Raw genomic sequence first — 13,195 nt, 5'->3', positions numbered from 1 at the left:
AGAATTAATTATAGGTTACATGTATATATCCTTGGAATATCACTTCATCAAGTGGCAGCGTGCTGCTGAATGTTGTTGGCTTGAGACATTTTGCAATCACAGATATCAGATCTGGTCAATTCTTAAGAACTTGATTATCACGAGTTGTCTGTCGACGGACGAAACAAGTAGTGGCAAGTGGTAGATTAAATTCCTATTCTGAGAAAATACAAGTTAGGTAAATCATGTTTTCAAGAAAAGCAGAGGAAAAAAGAGAGGGTGCCATCTATTCTGCGTAAATAATCATGAAATGTAATTAAAAATGAGTTTCTGGCATCATCAACCATTATTGTCAATTTCACCTAATTGTTTTCAATCTCATTTTCAAATAAGTTTCCGCAGATAGTACTTAAATAGAGAAAAAATCAAACAATATTCATGCCAAAATAACAGAAATCAGCGCCTGCTATTAGAGGGAAGTAAAAAAATTAAAAAACCAATTAAATTAAAAAAAAAAAAAATAAATAATAGAAAAAACCAAACTGTGAAAAAAAACCAATTAAATTTTTAAAAAACGATGGGTTCGGTTTAGTTTTATAAACCTGAAATTAAAAAAACCAAACCAAACTTAAACAAAAAAAAAACTAAATCAAACCAAAAAAAATTATTACAGCCCGGTTTTGCACATGGAGAGAATTGTTCACCGAATTCTTAATCTGCATTTGATTTTTCTTTTTTTTTTTATAAAAAATAATAATTTGTGAAGGATCTTTCTATCCCTCTATGACCATCTTAAAAAAAAAACCATAAGCTGATGGGCTTGACAATTGTTTGAGATTTCAAAAAATCAAGCTCTAAACGTGTAACAGGAAAGGTATGGCCTTGTGGCTTCGTCAATTGCTGATCCACTTTCTTTGTTTTTTTATAGTAGGCCCGTTTATTGAGTAGTCTTGCTCTGTAACCAGAGCATATTTATTATTATAATATATAATTTTTAAAAAAAATTGTTTAAAAATATATGAAAATATATTTTTTTCAGATTTATTTTTTATTTTTAACATAAACCCATCAAAATTATAAAATATATTAATTTAATATTTATTTTTATGTTAACAGTTTTAAAAATCATCAAAATGCAGTTTTGAAAAGAAAAAAAAACTGCCTCTACATTTGACTTTTAAAATATTGTTCTGTTTCGTATAGAGTCCCGGCAAAAGAACAAGATTCCTGTCCGATTAAAACCTTTTTGAATCTAGAAGTTAGAAGAGAAATGTGAGGCTCCAATTAGAACGGTTTTTTTTTTTTTTAAAAAAAAAGGAGTTTTAGGCTCTGCTCCATGCTGTGTATTTTGACGGTTCGTGTTCTATTGAATTTAGCAAGCTTTTGAATAATAATAATAATAATAATTGAAACTGTAATTGTAACGTTTGTGGTTGTTGGATAGACTATGCCTGCTAGATAAGGAATTTTTTTTTTACCTTTTCAGTTTAGATTGTGAAGTCAACATCTAAATTTTTTTATTAAATCTATTTTAATGCATAAGGTTATCCGAGGGTGCTCTTTTAGATTATTTGGATAACGATTTAATCTCTTGGTTAATGTGTAAACTAATTCGATAATATTTTTATTATTGGAAAAAAAAAATGACTTGGCAATGCTTGCCTCGCTGGTTTTGCTATGATTTTAAAACATAGTTATTATTATTATTTCCCTAAAAGCTATATGCTAATATCAGACCGTTTAAGAAATAATTTACTTCAACCAAAAAAAAAAGAAGAAGAAAATAATTTACCCTGTCTGAAAAATTGACACCTCAGCATTATTTTTATGAGTTTTATGGTGGCTATAGTCCCAGGTATTAGCTCTTCCTTCCATTTGGAATAAACCTATACTGCTTCGTGGCCATAGGCACTTCGCAGTAAATCTACGCAACATTTTACTAGTCAAGCTAGTTATTATTCAAAATTCTTCATGTTTGGTCGTGTTCGTTGAATTTATATCATTAAATTCGAGATTAATGTACATGATTTGCAAAAAAAACAGCAATAACCTAACTATTCATTGTCATATTTCTCTTACTTGGTATAATGAAACTCGAATTTGATAGATGATGAGATTTGGAAACGTGACTGGGCAACCGGTTTTTTTATAAATTATTTTATAAATTGATCAATAATAATTTAGAAGTGCTTGGAAATGTAGTTGTGATTGTTTTTTCAAGAATTTTTTTATTTGAAAATGTATTAAAATAATATATTTTTTTAATTTATTTTTGACATCAACATATCAAAATGATTTTAAAATATAAAAAAATATTAATTTAAAATAAAAAAATAAAAAAATAAATTTTTTTAATTTTTTTTTAAATATAAAAATAAACTTGTAAGTTGGTAACATTAGAAAAAGCCACGAGATCACATATTTGAATTCCATTGAGAACGTTATTTTCCAACAGATGACATGTCCTTGATGGAAAAGGAAAGAACAACAGAATCAGGCTTGTGCATACCTGGCTTCCGACTGTGGGGCAGACATTGGGCTTGATTCTTTTTTTTTTTTTCCTTTTTTTTTTCTTAAAAGATTTATCAAATTCACTTCCTTTTTAGTTTTAATACAGTGCTTAAATACTATTATAAATTTATATTCAAGTTTTAATATTTTTTTCAATTATTATATATATAATATGAAAATCCTAACACTAACAGATCCTCCAATCATATATAAAAAAATCCTTCGAAAATATTACATCAAAACAAATCATATATATAAGTCGGAATTACATAGGTTGCCTAAAAAATGAGAGAAAACAGAGGTGGTAAAATAATGTGCTTATAATATGAACATACATTCATTAAATAAAATCAACAGATAAAATGACACAAACTCAATTATTCAAGAAGACACGCGCATTGTCCTCGTGTCATTGCCTAGTACGGGCTCCTTTCAACACACAAGATTTTTTTTTCTTAACAGGGGTTATCTTTAAGTTATATTTTTTTTTTTACCAATTAAGACTAGTATTTTTATTAAATAATCTCAAAAACACATCTATTTTACGTAGATTTGATACATTAAAATTAATTAATTACTATGCGTGAGGTGGGTGCGCCCACAACTTTGAGTATATCCAGCATGTGAGCCTCTTGGTGCCAAATTTTACTCTCACCATAAATAACTATCTAAATAAAGGCCAGGCCATTAAATTACCTCACTAATTATGGTGATTGTACTTACCAAAGTTAATCTAGAGCATATTTAAAACAAATCCAGACCCCTCATTTTTACCAAATTTAGGCCCATGGACTAGCCATACTGATTACACCCTATTTTACCACAATGCCCCCTCACCAATTTTCTAAACATGGCAAAAACTATACTTTACCCCCTAGGAGACAAGAAAACACAAAACACTGAGTACAAATTGACAGCAATTCTCTTCAACCAATGTGCTTTACTAGTTTAAGAAACTCATAATTCTTACCATAGACCTAAACCACTAGACCCCTACCTTCCCACTGCGAAACACATTACCAGAACACCTTGTAATCAATAGAAAACTGACAAGTGGTATACCTATCTTGCGTTGCGCTGCACTTACCTTTCACAGCGAGAGTGAAAGGCTCCTCTCCTGTACGTTGCCATATAAGACTCTTCCGTATATGGCAATGCGTTTTAGCGGTCCAAAGCCTGTATAGTAAATCAATCCGTTGATTCCAGCTCCATCGTTCCACGTGGACGGATAAGATCCTAGACCACCCGGCATTAGTTATGTTTCTCCTCGTACTTAAAAACCAAGCTGACATAAGTAATTTTCTATTTTAATTCTCTCTCCTGAAAAAAGAAAAAAAAACACTCACTCACTCTTGCAGTTGCCGGGAGTTTCTCCGGCGATCTTTCAGGCTAAAGGTACGCTACCAGTCTCACATGTATTTCTCAGTTATCACGTGTAGTGACCGTCACTATGCATGCCTTTCGTGCTGTGTGTACTTAGTGCGAGTGGATTTTGAACTTTGATGATTACAGTTTTGATAATTTTGAGCTTGTTTGTCTCACTATAATTGTTCAATGTTTTCTCTCTAAACGGTCTTAAATGAATGCTATGCATGATCGAAGTTTGATTTTCATGGTTTGTTAATTTAAAACGGTTAGGTTTTGGCGTTTTAGTTTGTGCTGCAGATTATTTGAGCTTGATCGTGATCAATGGCGTGAATGAGCGAAACGGCGTAGTAAAGAGTGCTGTGTGTTAGTGAAAGTAGAACTTCGAGTTTCGAGTGGAGATCACCTGAGAACGAGTTTTGTGAGTTGGTTTTAGTCTTGATTCGGCGAGTCTCTGTGGACTTGGCTAACGGCAAAAAATGGTAGGCTTGGAATTTTCTATTCAAGTTTTTGTTTGTTTTATTGAAAATGTCATGTTCAAAGTTTGGTTTCGCTTAGATATGGTGATTGATTATGGTTTTTCAAGTGTTTATATGTTTTGTGATTGTTGTTTGGCTATTTGGTATTAACTTTTGTTACTTATTTTCGTATCTGCTTGCCAGATCCTTTACTGTATTTGAATGCTATCTTTCTTTGTTTATTTTTTGTGTTTCTGTATTGCAAATTCTTTAAGTATATCCAGCCATGCTGATCCACATTTGGAAATAATTTTATTGTAACTTTATTTGCTACTACAATTTTGTGGAGTGAAGTAGAGGAGGAGGATTATATTATCCTTAATTTTGCTTTGCCTTTACTAAACAAAGACATGAGGGCTATCATGTTCTTATCACATTAAGATAAGTTGGGAGTGGTTAAGGGCTCAAACGGAGCTAGAGATCGGAGCTTTAGGGAAGAATATTGCTGGGAAATCTGGAGTAATCTGAGCTGACAAGCAAGCGTGCTCTGCTCTCCACATTGTTGACCTGGTTTCGGATCCATGGACTCACCTAATGCATTTGTAGCATTCAGGTGCCTGAGGGTTTCTTATCTTAAGTGGGATTCCTTGTCATTTAGAAAAAAGTTCTCTATGAGAATTCTCTTAGTAATTAACGAGACATATTTTTTAACAAAGAAACAAATCTTTTCAAGTGAGGGAATCCATTGAAGATACTCACTTGACTGATATTAGGTATATTCCTTCCTAATAAAATCATGTCTCTTGATATAGTTAGAAATATCCATATACGAGAACATTTATTCCTTCCTAATAAAATTAGCACTCCTGATATAGTCAGAAACAACCATATATGAGAACCTTTATCCCAAATCAATGCTTGTTTCTACTTCCTCACAAGGCCATTTTAGTTGAGAACTTACAAGTTCTATAGTCCAACCCCTTCCACTTTAAATGTCTTCAAAATTGTTTGACCTGTGCCTTTGGAAGTCTTAATATTTTATTTCCAACATTCAAACATATGCAATGTTCATCAATTCTCCTGCATGGAAGTTGTCTTTAATTTGCAAGGATGGACGTTGATTTGTCTCAGTGAAGAACTAATTTAAAGGCTCATGGCTCAACCAAGGGCATAGTTCATTGGAAAAACTATTCAGCTACAATGAAACCTATAAAGAGAAGTTCAAGGAGAATGTCAGCCCCTTTTGGAATCCTATATACTTATTGCAATGCTGACTGCAATTTGTAACCATATAAGGTTAGAGCGAGTGCTAAAAGGAGGATGGAGTGAGCTATGGTGCAGGAAGAACGAATTGCGTTGCTTGGAGTTGAATGGAATGACAAATCTGTTTTTGAACTTGTCATTTGTTTAAACACGGAATTACCTTCCTAACATGATTGAAGTCAATATTGTGCAATGTGCAGCTAAGGGCAACATTCACACATTTATTTCTATACCTTTTCTTTAGCCTTGATGTTTTCAACAGAGCTTGAAAGATCATTTATTTCATGGTTACTCAACTCTGTCCTTGACGTTGTGCAATTCATCCATCTACTTCCACACACATGAGAATCAAGTCAAGCAAGCTACATTGGGCAATTCAAACTTAACGTCCCATCATAGAAATGTTAAGAATGTTAGTAATTTAATTTAAATGTATTTAAACTTACGTTTGCTTTTTTGTTACCGTAATAAATTAAAAATTAATCATCCAATAATAAAATCATAGTAAACATGGTACATGTGAAAAAGCACGAAAAGGAAACTAAAACCTAAAATATTTTTTAGTGAAGAACTCCTCTTAAACGAGACAAATCAAACACATAGGAAAAAGATCCTTAAATAGTTTTGAGTAATCTCAAGCACATGAAGCTTGTGCCATTGTTTAAGGGTTTTTAGGTGTACACTTTCTAGGTCTTTGTCTGACCAACACTCTTGAAGGGTTGCCGGGATAATTCTTAGGGGCTTGTTAGGCCAATACCATGGCCTTTTGTGTCTCGTTGATGACTTTCGGAGTGCATGCCTAACCTTTCCTTGAAAAAAAAAAAAACACCAATCTCAAAGGAGCATCCCAAAAGGTGGTAGGTGGACTATAAGTTTGTCAACAAAGCATGAGGTTTTAAGACTAATTGCCAACATTAGGAATAGGGGTGAGGGGCTTCATGATATTAAAGGTCTATTCCATCAAAATCACTAAAATTCGTCTTCATGATGAGCATAGTTCATTTCCATCTATTGAGCAACAACTCAAGAACCAACTTAAAAGAAACATCATTTAAGCACATGGTCATTAAGTTTCTCTAGTGATCTTTCAATAAAGAAAGAGGCTCATTGCTTCGTCATCTCATTTATATGTAGCATCGATATGCTAGGATTCTCATTTGTACAATAACAGAAACTTTTACAGCAATCCAACTTCCTATAGATTCTTCTTTGGAGTAACATTATTGAAGAGGTCAAAAAAGATTTCATCTTACATATCTTATTACTAGAAGTCTTCGACCTCTGACTTGTATGGGCTTTTATGTCTTTGCCAACTACCAGTGGTTACATTTTGTAAAAATCACTTGTTTAGAAATCGTAGCATTTATGTATCCATTACGGTGATGTATTTTGTGTCTTGCACATAATTTTTTGTTCTACTCATATCAAATACTAGTTTCCCAAACATATCCCTTATTTCCAAAAGAAAAGCTGATTGTAACATGTATTTAATATTTCTCATCTACCTCCACAACGTGAAATGCATGATGCATAATGGAACGTGCTCTTTTTATAAGGAAAGTCATTCCAATGCTCATAAAGGTTTTATAAGAAATCTTTTTCCAATCTTAAAGGAAAAATGGGTAATACTACCTGTACTTATTGGTGTCGCCCACCTTCAAAGTGATTCTCGTGTACACTACACGTGCACATCGATGGTGAGTCCCATTTGTACACACAAACTCTCAAACCCTATAGGTGCTCGTTGGTTGCGAGTGTTGGTTGCTATTTGAAGGGTAATCGCTACAAGTAAATGCACATGAAGGTCCTACACACCTTTTGGCCACCACATAATTGTAAGTGCTAGATAATTGATTTACAATAAATGACTTTCAACAACTTCAACAATCTTGTCAATGACTTTCAAATTCCAATTGGCCAATATGCAATTGCCTCATCAATAGTTGAACGTGGTCATCGACCAGCATGGTGATTGACAATCAATCATTGTTAATACCTAACGGCGTCATAGATGGTGGTGGATGGTGACAATGTATAGGGTGATTGGTTATTAGTGGTAACTTACCAATAATATATGTAGTTTGAATCCAATTACGATCACTTTTGAGACTTTCAAACAAAATGAGGGAAATGCAAAACAAAACTTAGTGAGCAGTTAAAATTCTGGAGAAAAAAAAGATGTAAACAAAATAGCAAATAAAAACTAAACCGAAATTCAAGTGAGAAAAAAGGTGCATAGAAAAAAATTTAAATTGACTCATTTTTTGTAATGTAAAGATACTATGTACTAAAGGCACCAACCTAGTCTATATAGTGTGTAGGATAAGGGGAAAAAAAAATCAATATTCAAAATTGCCAATTAAACTTTTAGTACTTTCCAAATAAATCATAACTAAATTAATAAATATCCTTGCTATATGGAATCCTTTTCTTTCTTTTTAAATGAATCATCATATCGTGGTGATTCCACATACTATTGTATTCATGTTGTTGCTTCTAATTGTATGGGCTATCCATTCAACATGCTCATTCCTTCCTTCTTAATCCTGCTACCCGACTTGCCAAAGCACTTTCCTTCCTAGGATGGAATGTCCTCGTCTATTTTACTTGCAAGGCTTTTTTTTTTTTTTTTTTTTTACATTTTACTTGATTTCCTTCCCAAATTCTAAATATTTCTCATTGAAATTAGCGTAGTTGGTTGTTAGTTGGCCTAAATCCATCTACTTTTAACTTAAGAGTTATGCTTTATGTTGGTTGTTACTATTATTACTATTACGTAGAATATTTTCTGACTATTAACACGCAAGAACATTTATGTAGCATGGTACAATGGCATGGACAAGTTGTTCAAACCCACACCTTTGCAATTTGTATTTTCATTCTTGGTCGCGCATGGAATTAGGACAATAATTTAACACTATGCCTCAAGTATTATTGGGTTCAACATGGAATTTCATCTTCGTGAGTTGTTGTGATTCCCTACAAACCTCTCCGAGTTTTATATGGATCCCTCTCCTTGTATTTTTTTTTTTTTTTCAAATAACTAAGAAGTGAATGAATCTTTAAAAACTAGCACCAAAGGGATACCACTCATTTGTAGGATTAGCAAAAGGTATAAACACAACCTGCCATTGAGCTGCATTAAAAACAAATACTCATGAAAGCCTAAGAAGTCCTCTCATGAGCAAAAGATTGCCTTGTCTTATATGTGGTAATGCATGCCTCAGGCATATGCAAGGACATGAGATTATAGAGAAAGTTTTGAGCTTGTGAATCATTGTTTCTTGGTTTCCAAATCTAGATTTCATCATAAGTTTGGGAATGAAGATGGCGAGTTTAATACAACATGCTCAAGTTTAAAGTACTCACCATGATAACATTGTTGTGGTTGATAGAACATATTCAATCAAAGTTTGCTGTTTGCCAACTTTACATACTAAGCCTATTATCCATGTATATGGTGCATATATGGTGCCTGTCAATGGAATAAAATAACATGCTAGCTGATTATAGAATTTGAAGTAAGCTCAAAAGATTATTGATGGATCCGAGTTGTGTTACCCACCTTTTTTATTGTCATATACTCTGCCTGGTTCATGCTTAGAAACTTGCTTTTATCTTGGCTTATTGTTGATGTTTGAAAAAAAAAAAGTACTTTTGCTTTCATCATGGCTGGACCTTTTCCTGTCATGCCTACTTAAGAAATAAGTTAATAATTAAGAAAGAATGATTACATTAATTAAGCATTGACAGTCAGCTCATGCACTTAGTTCCTTGCTTGGAAATCAGTTCGTTTTCTTGTTTAATTTTACCACTTCAATTGGCCAAGGATATTTTCCTTTGGTCATTTGAGCATTCAGGTGAGGATTTGACAAAAGTTGTGATATAAAGTTCTATCATATGAAAGTCGTCTGGAAGATCCATAATATTAGCAGGGCTGCTGAATCTTATCTTATGTAGGTTAACTTTGAGAAAATTTGTGGATCTAAAATTTCATTGCCTACTATATTCACCTTTTAAATTTAGTTCTTCTAGTTTATATGCATTAATGTGCTTATGATGATTGTAATCCAATAATTACTTAACAAACCAAGCAGAGTTGAACTTGGAATATGACCAAAGGGAAAAATGGGAAAGCTTTAGAAAGTATTTTTGAAACAGCATGAAATTGGCCTTGAGGTCTTAAATTGCCTACCATGTTCACTGCAAGCTGACTTCGTTGTCTCCAAAGAAGGCACCCTCTGTGTTAACTGGTCATCTAGTAATAGTGTTAGATTTAGGCTCTAAGATGTGGCTCACCAAATCTGGACAGCTCTTATCTTGAAAGATTTGTCAAGAAGTTTCATAACAACTACTACTTTTGGGCACCTTTTCAGAGTTCTGGCTTCTGTCAATGCCCTCTGCCCATTTTATATGTATCAGATTGAGAGAACTTCTAAATGACCTCCTTTTTCTTTGATTATTTGGGAGCTAAAAGTAAAGTAGAAAGGATCTATGAATCTATGAATCTAAGAATTTAACATTACAGACTGCATGCTTGTATTTTGAAATGGCTATTGATTGATGTGTTTAACTCCAAAGAATAGAGGATCTATAAATTTAAGAATTTAACACATTATGGAGTGCATGCTTTTTTATTTTTTGAAAGTTTCTATTGATTAATCCGCATCTGCCTTTAGTTGTTTGTTTGGCATTATTTCATGTCCCTTTACCCTCTGCAATGCATTTTTGGAATATTGAATCCTCAATTTCTGTTCTTCTCTAGACCTGTTGATATATGATTGTAACCTGGACGGCTCTTGTTTTTTGGCAGTCTTTCCAGCAGAAGAGCTTTTGGATGACCAGAGATGTGGGGTGTTTAACTGATGGAGATATAGGTTTCGATAATTCCTCAAGAATGGAACCAAAGCGTGGTCATCAGTGGCTTATGGATAGCACTGGACCTGAATTGTTCAGCAACAAGAAACAAGCAGTTGAACCATCTAGCAACAACAGGCCAGTAATGGGAATGTCACACATGAACATTTCTCCATGGAATAATACCTCCTGCTTCCAGTCGGTTTCAGGGCAATTTAATGACCGTCTGTTTGGGTTTGAACCATTGCGGATTAACAGTGGTAGCAACGTGCCTTCTGCCAGCAATGGAAATATGAACATGGAAAGAAAGGATTTCAATGACCTATATGGCAGCAATTGCTCGATGGGTTTGTCTATGTCTCATAACGTTGAAGATCCTCCTGCATCAATTAGTTTTGGTGGCCTCAGAAAAGTGAGAGTCAATCAAGTTAGAGACTCAAGCAATGACATTTCTTCATCTGTGGGGCACTCCTATAGTAGAGGAGATGACAATATAATTTCAATGGGTACTGCCTATAATAAGAGGGAGAGCAATGCCATCTCTTTGGGCACTACATATAACAATGGGGATGAGAATACCATCTCAATCAGCCCCACATTCAGCAAGGCAGATGGCAGTTTCATTTCAATGGGTCATGCATTTAACAAGGATGATGACAATTTCATATCAATGGGCCAGGGTTATAACAAGGGAGATGAGAGTATCTTATCAATGGGTCAGCCGTTTGACAAGAAGGATGCCAATTTCATAACAATGGGTCCATCTTATGACAAAGAAGATAACCATTTCATATCAATGGCTCTCTCCTACAATAAGGGACATGAGAGTTTCATTTCAATGGGACCCTCCTATGATAAAACGAGTGAAAATTTCATTTTGATGGGTTCCTCATTTAGCAAGGGAGGGGATAATGTCATATCAAACGGTCCAATATATGACAAGGCAGATATTGATATTGCATCCATGACTCCTGCCCAGGACAAAGGGAGTTCTGGTATTCTATCCATTGGTCACAACTACAACAAGGGTGACAACAATTCCATTTCTTTTCAAAGCTTTCATGATGAACCTGAGACAAATATGTCTGGCAATGTTATTAGAAGCTATGACCTGCTAGTGAGCAATCAGAACACGGCTCAAACTTCAGAAGTACCGGTTCAGAACAATTTGCCTCAGACAAATGTTGATCCACAATTGAATACCAATACTGCATCAAAGGTCATTGCAAACACACAATTAAATAGTGGTCTGGAAGCTAATTCCAAAACTGATACTGACACCAATGGTAAAGAGCCAAAGACATCAATCAATGCAGCCCCCAAGAATAAAGAGCCAAAGACAACAATCGATTCTGCCTCCAAGAATAAAGAGCTGAAGACATCTAAGAAGATCCCTCCTAACAACTTCCCCTCAAATGTCAAGAGCTTGCTATCAACTGGCTTGCTTGACGGGGTTCCTGTGAAATATGTTTCCTGGTCGAGGGAGGTTAGATTGAAATATTATGCTTGAGATGTCAATATACATTTAGGAATGATAAATATTTCTTACTGATTATGGCTCCCTCATTAAAATGCATAACCTTCATCTTGGCAGAAAACTCTTAGAGGAACTATAAAAGGGACTGGGTATTTATGTAGTTGCAAAGTATGCGGCAATAAGGTAGGCAACTCTAAATATAGTCTAGTGTCTTGAAACAAAACTAATGAAATGTTCAAAACTATTTCATGACTTGGGATGTGCTGTGCAGGTTTTGAATGCATATGAATTTGAGCGACATGCTAACTGCAAGACCAAGCATCCCAATAACCATATTTACTTCGAGAACGGGAAGACCATCTATGCAGTTGTTCAGGAACTGAAGAACACTCCTCAGGAGATGCTGTTCAATGCGATCGAAACTGTTACTGGATCTGCTATTAATCAGAAGAATTTCCTTAGCTGGAAAGGTAAGGAGTAGTTTTAGATGAGTTTATGTGACTGCCTTACACAAATACAAGAGATACATTTTAGTTATTTATTCTCTCTCAACAAGTTTTCTTCTCTTCTTCTCGTCAGCATCATATGAAGCTGCCACCCGTGAACTTCAGCGCATCTACGGAAAGGAGGAAGTCACTCTACCATCTTGAGATGAAGACCCTGCTTTTAGAATAAGTGAGGTGGTATGTGTTCTGTCCATAGAAGCATATTTCTCTGGTAATTATAGACTTGTTTTGGGATTTCTAATAATTTTGAGAGGAGGAATGTTTCTTCAACTTTTTTATCCTTTCGCTATAAGAATTTAAGTTTTTGTTTTGGACATATTCTGTTATTGGTAGACTACTGTGTTTGTGCATTCATGACGGGCTAGAGGTGCTTTCTGCATGTTGGTTGATGAAGTTGTGCAACAAGCGTCTTTAGACCTCATGCCGTGCTCTATACAGGCTTGGTTGCAAATATAGGATAGAGTAAATGAACTTTATGGAGATGTGTAGAACTCCAGGATTTTGACATGGCTGTAGCTATTGACATGCACCATGTCCTATTAGTTGAAGATTGAACGCAAATCCCTATTTTGCATCACCAAATGGATATTCTTGTCCAAAGTTCCAAACCTTGTTTCTTAAAACAGCCCCGTGCAAGTATTATAGGACACATGCGTACTCATGCTTGGACTAATCTAAGCTCACTTGTGCAGTGGAGTAGACTGAGCTGTATTCCTGTTTTGACCTTTGGCTTTTCCAGTTAAAAGTAGGCATCTGTCCAATTTAGGTCCAGTTTTGTT

The 13,195-nt window shown here is 34.5% G+C and overlaps 1 protein-coding gene across 3 annotated transcripts; it reads left to right on the top strand.

Annotated features, from left to right (window-relative positions):
- Positions 1-3,726: 3,726 nt before the first annotated feature.
- Positions 3,727-12,732, top strand: LOC118059874 (uncharacterized). Of its 3 annotated transcripts, none has more exons than XM_035072867.2 (6): positions 3,727-3,885; positions 4,144-4,337; positions 10,390-11,919; positions 12,028-12,093; positions 12,182-12,380; positions 12,490-12,732. In XM_035072867.2, the coding sequence occupies exons 2-6, from the start codon at positions 4,335-4,337 to the stop codon at positions 12,558-12,560; spliced, it is 1,869 nt and encodes a 622-aa protein (XP_034928758.1). In that variant the 5' UTR covers positions 3,727-3,885; positions 4,144-4,334; the 3' UTR covers positions 12,561-12,732. The 3 variants fall into 3 exon arrangements, with proteins under 3 accessions (XP_034928758.1, XP_034928759.1, XP_034928761.1); XM_035072868.2 differs by having other exon boundaries at positions 3,747-3,885; positions 4,156-4,337; XM_035072870.2 differs by having other exon boundaries at positions 3,780-3,885; positions 4,129-4,337.
- Positions 12,733-13,195: the final 463 nt, after the last annotated feature.

This window comes from Populus alba, chromosome 10 (genome assembly GCF_005239225.2).
Source record: "Populus alba chromosome 10, ASM523922v2, whole genome shotgun sequence".
Classification (NCBI taxonomy): domain Eukaryota; kingdom Viridiplantae; phylum Streptophyta; class Magnoliopsida; order Malpighiales; family Salicaceae; genus Populus; species Populus alba.
The sequence above is the reverse complement of the archived record's forward strand: the minus strand, read 5'-3'. Positions and strand labels throughout refer to the sequence as shown.

What these genes read in the sequence shown, in the direction of transcription:
- LOC118059874 (XM_035072867.2), top strand. An exon ending in GCAAAGTATGCGGCAATAAG is followed by an intron (nt 12,094 to 12,181) that starts GTAGGCAACTCT and finishes TGTGCTGTGCAG; the next exon opens with GTTTTGAATGCATATGAATT. An exon ending in GAATTTCCTTAGCTGGAAAG is followed by an intron (nt 12,381 to 12,489) that starts GTAAGGAGTAGT and finishes TCTTCTCGTCAG; the next exon opens with CATCATATGAAGCTGCCACC.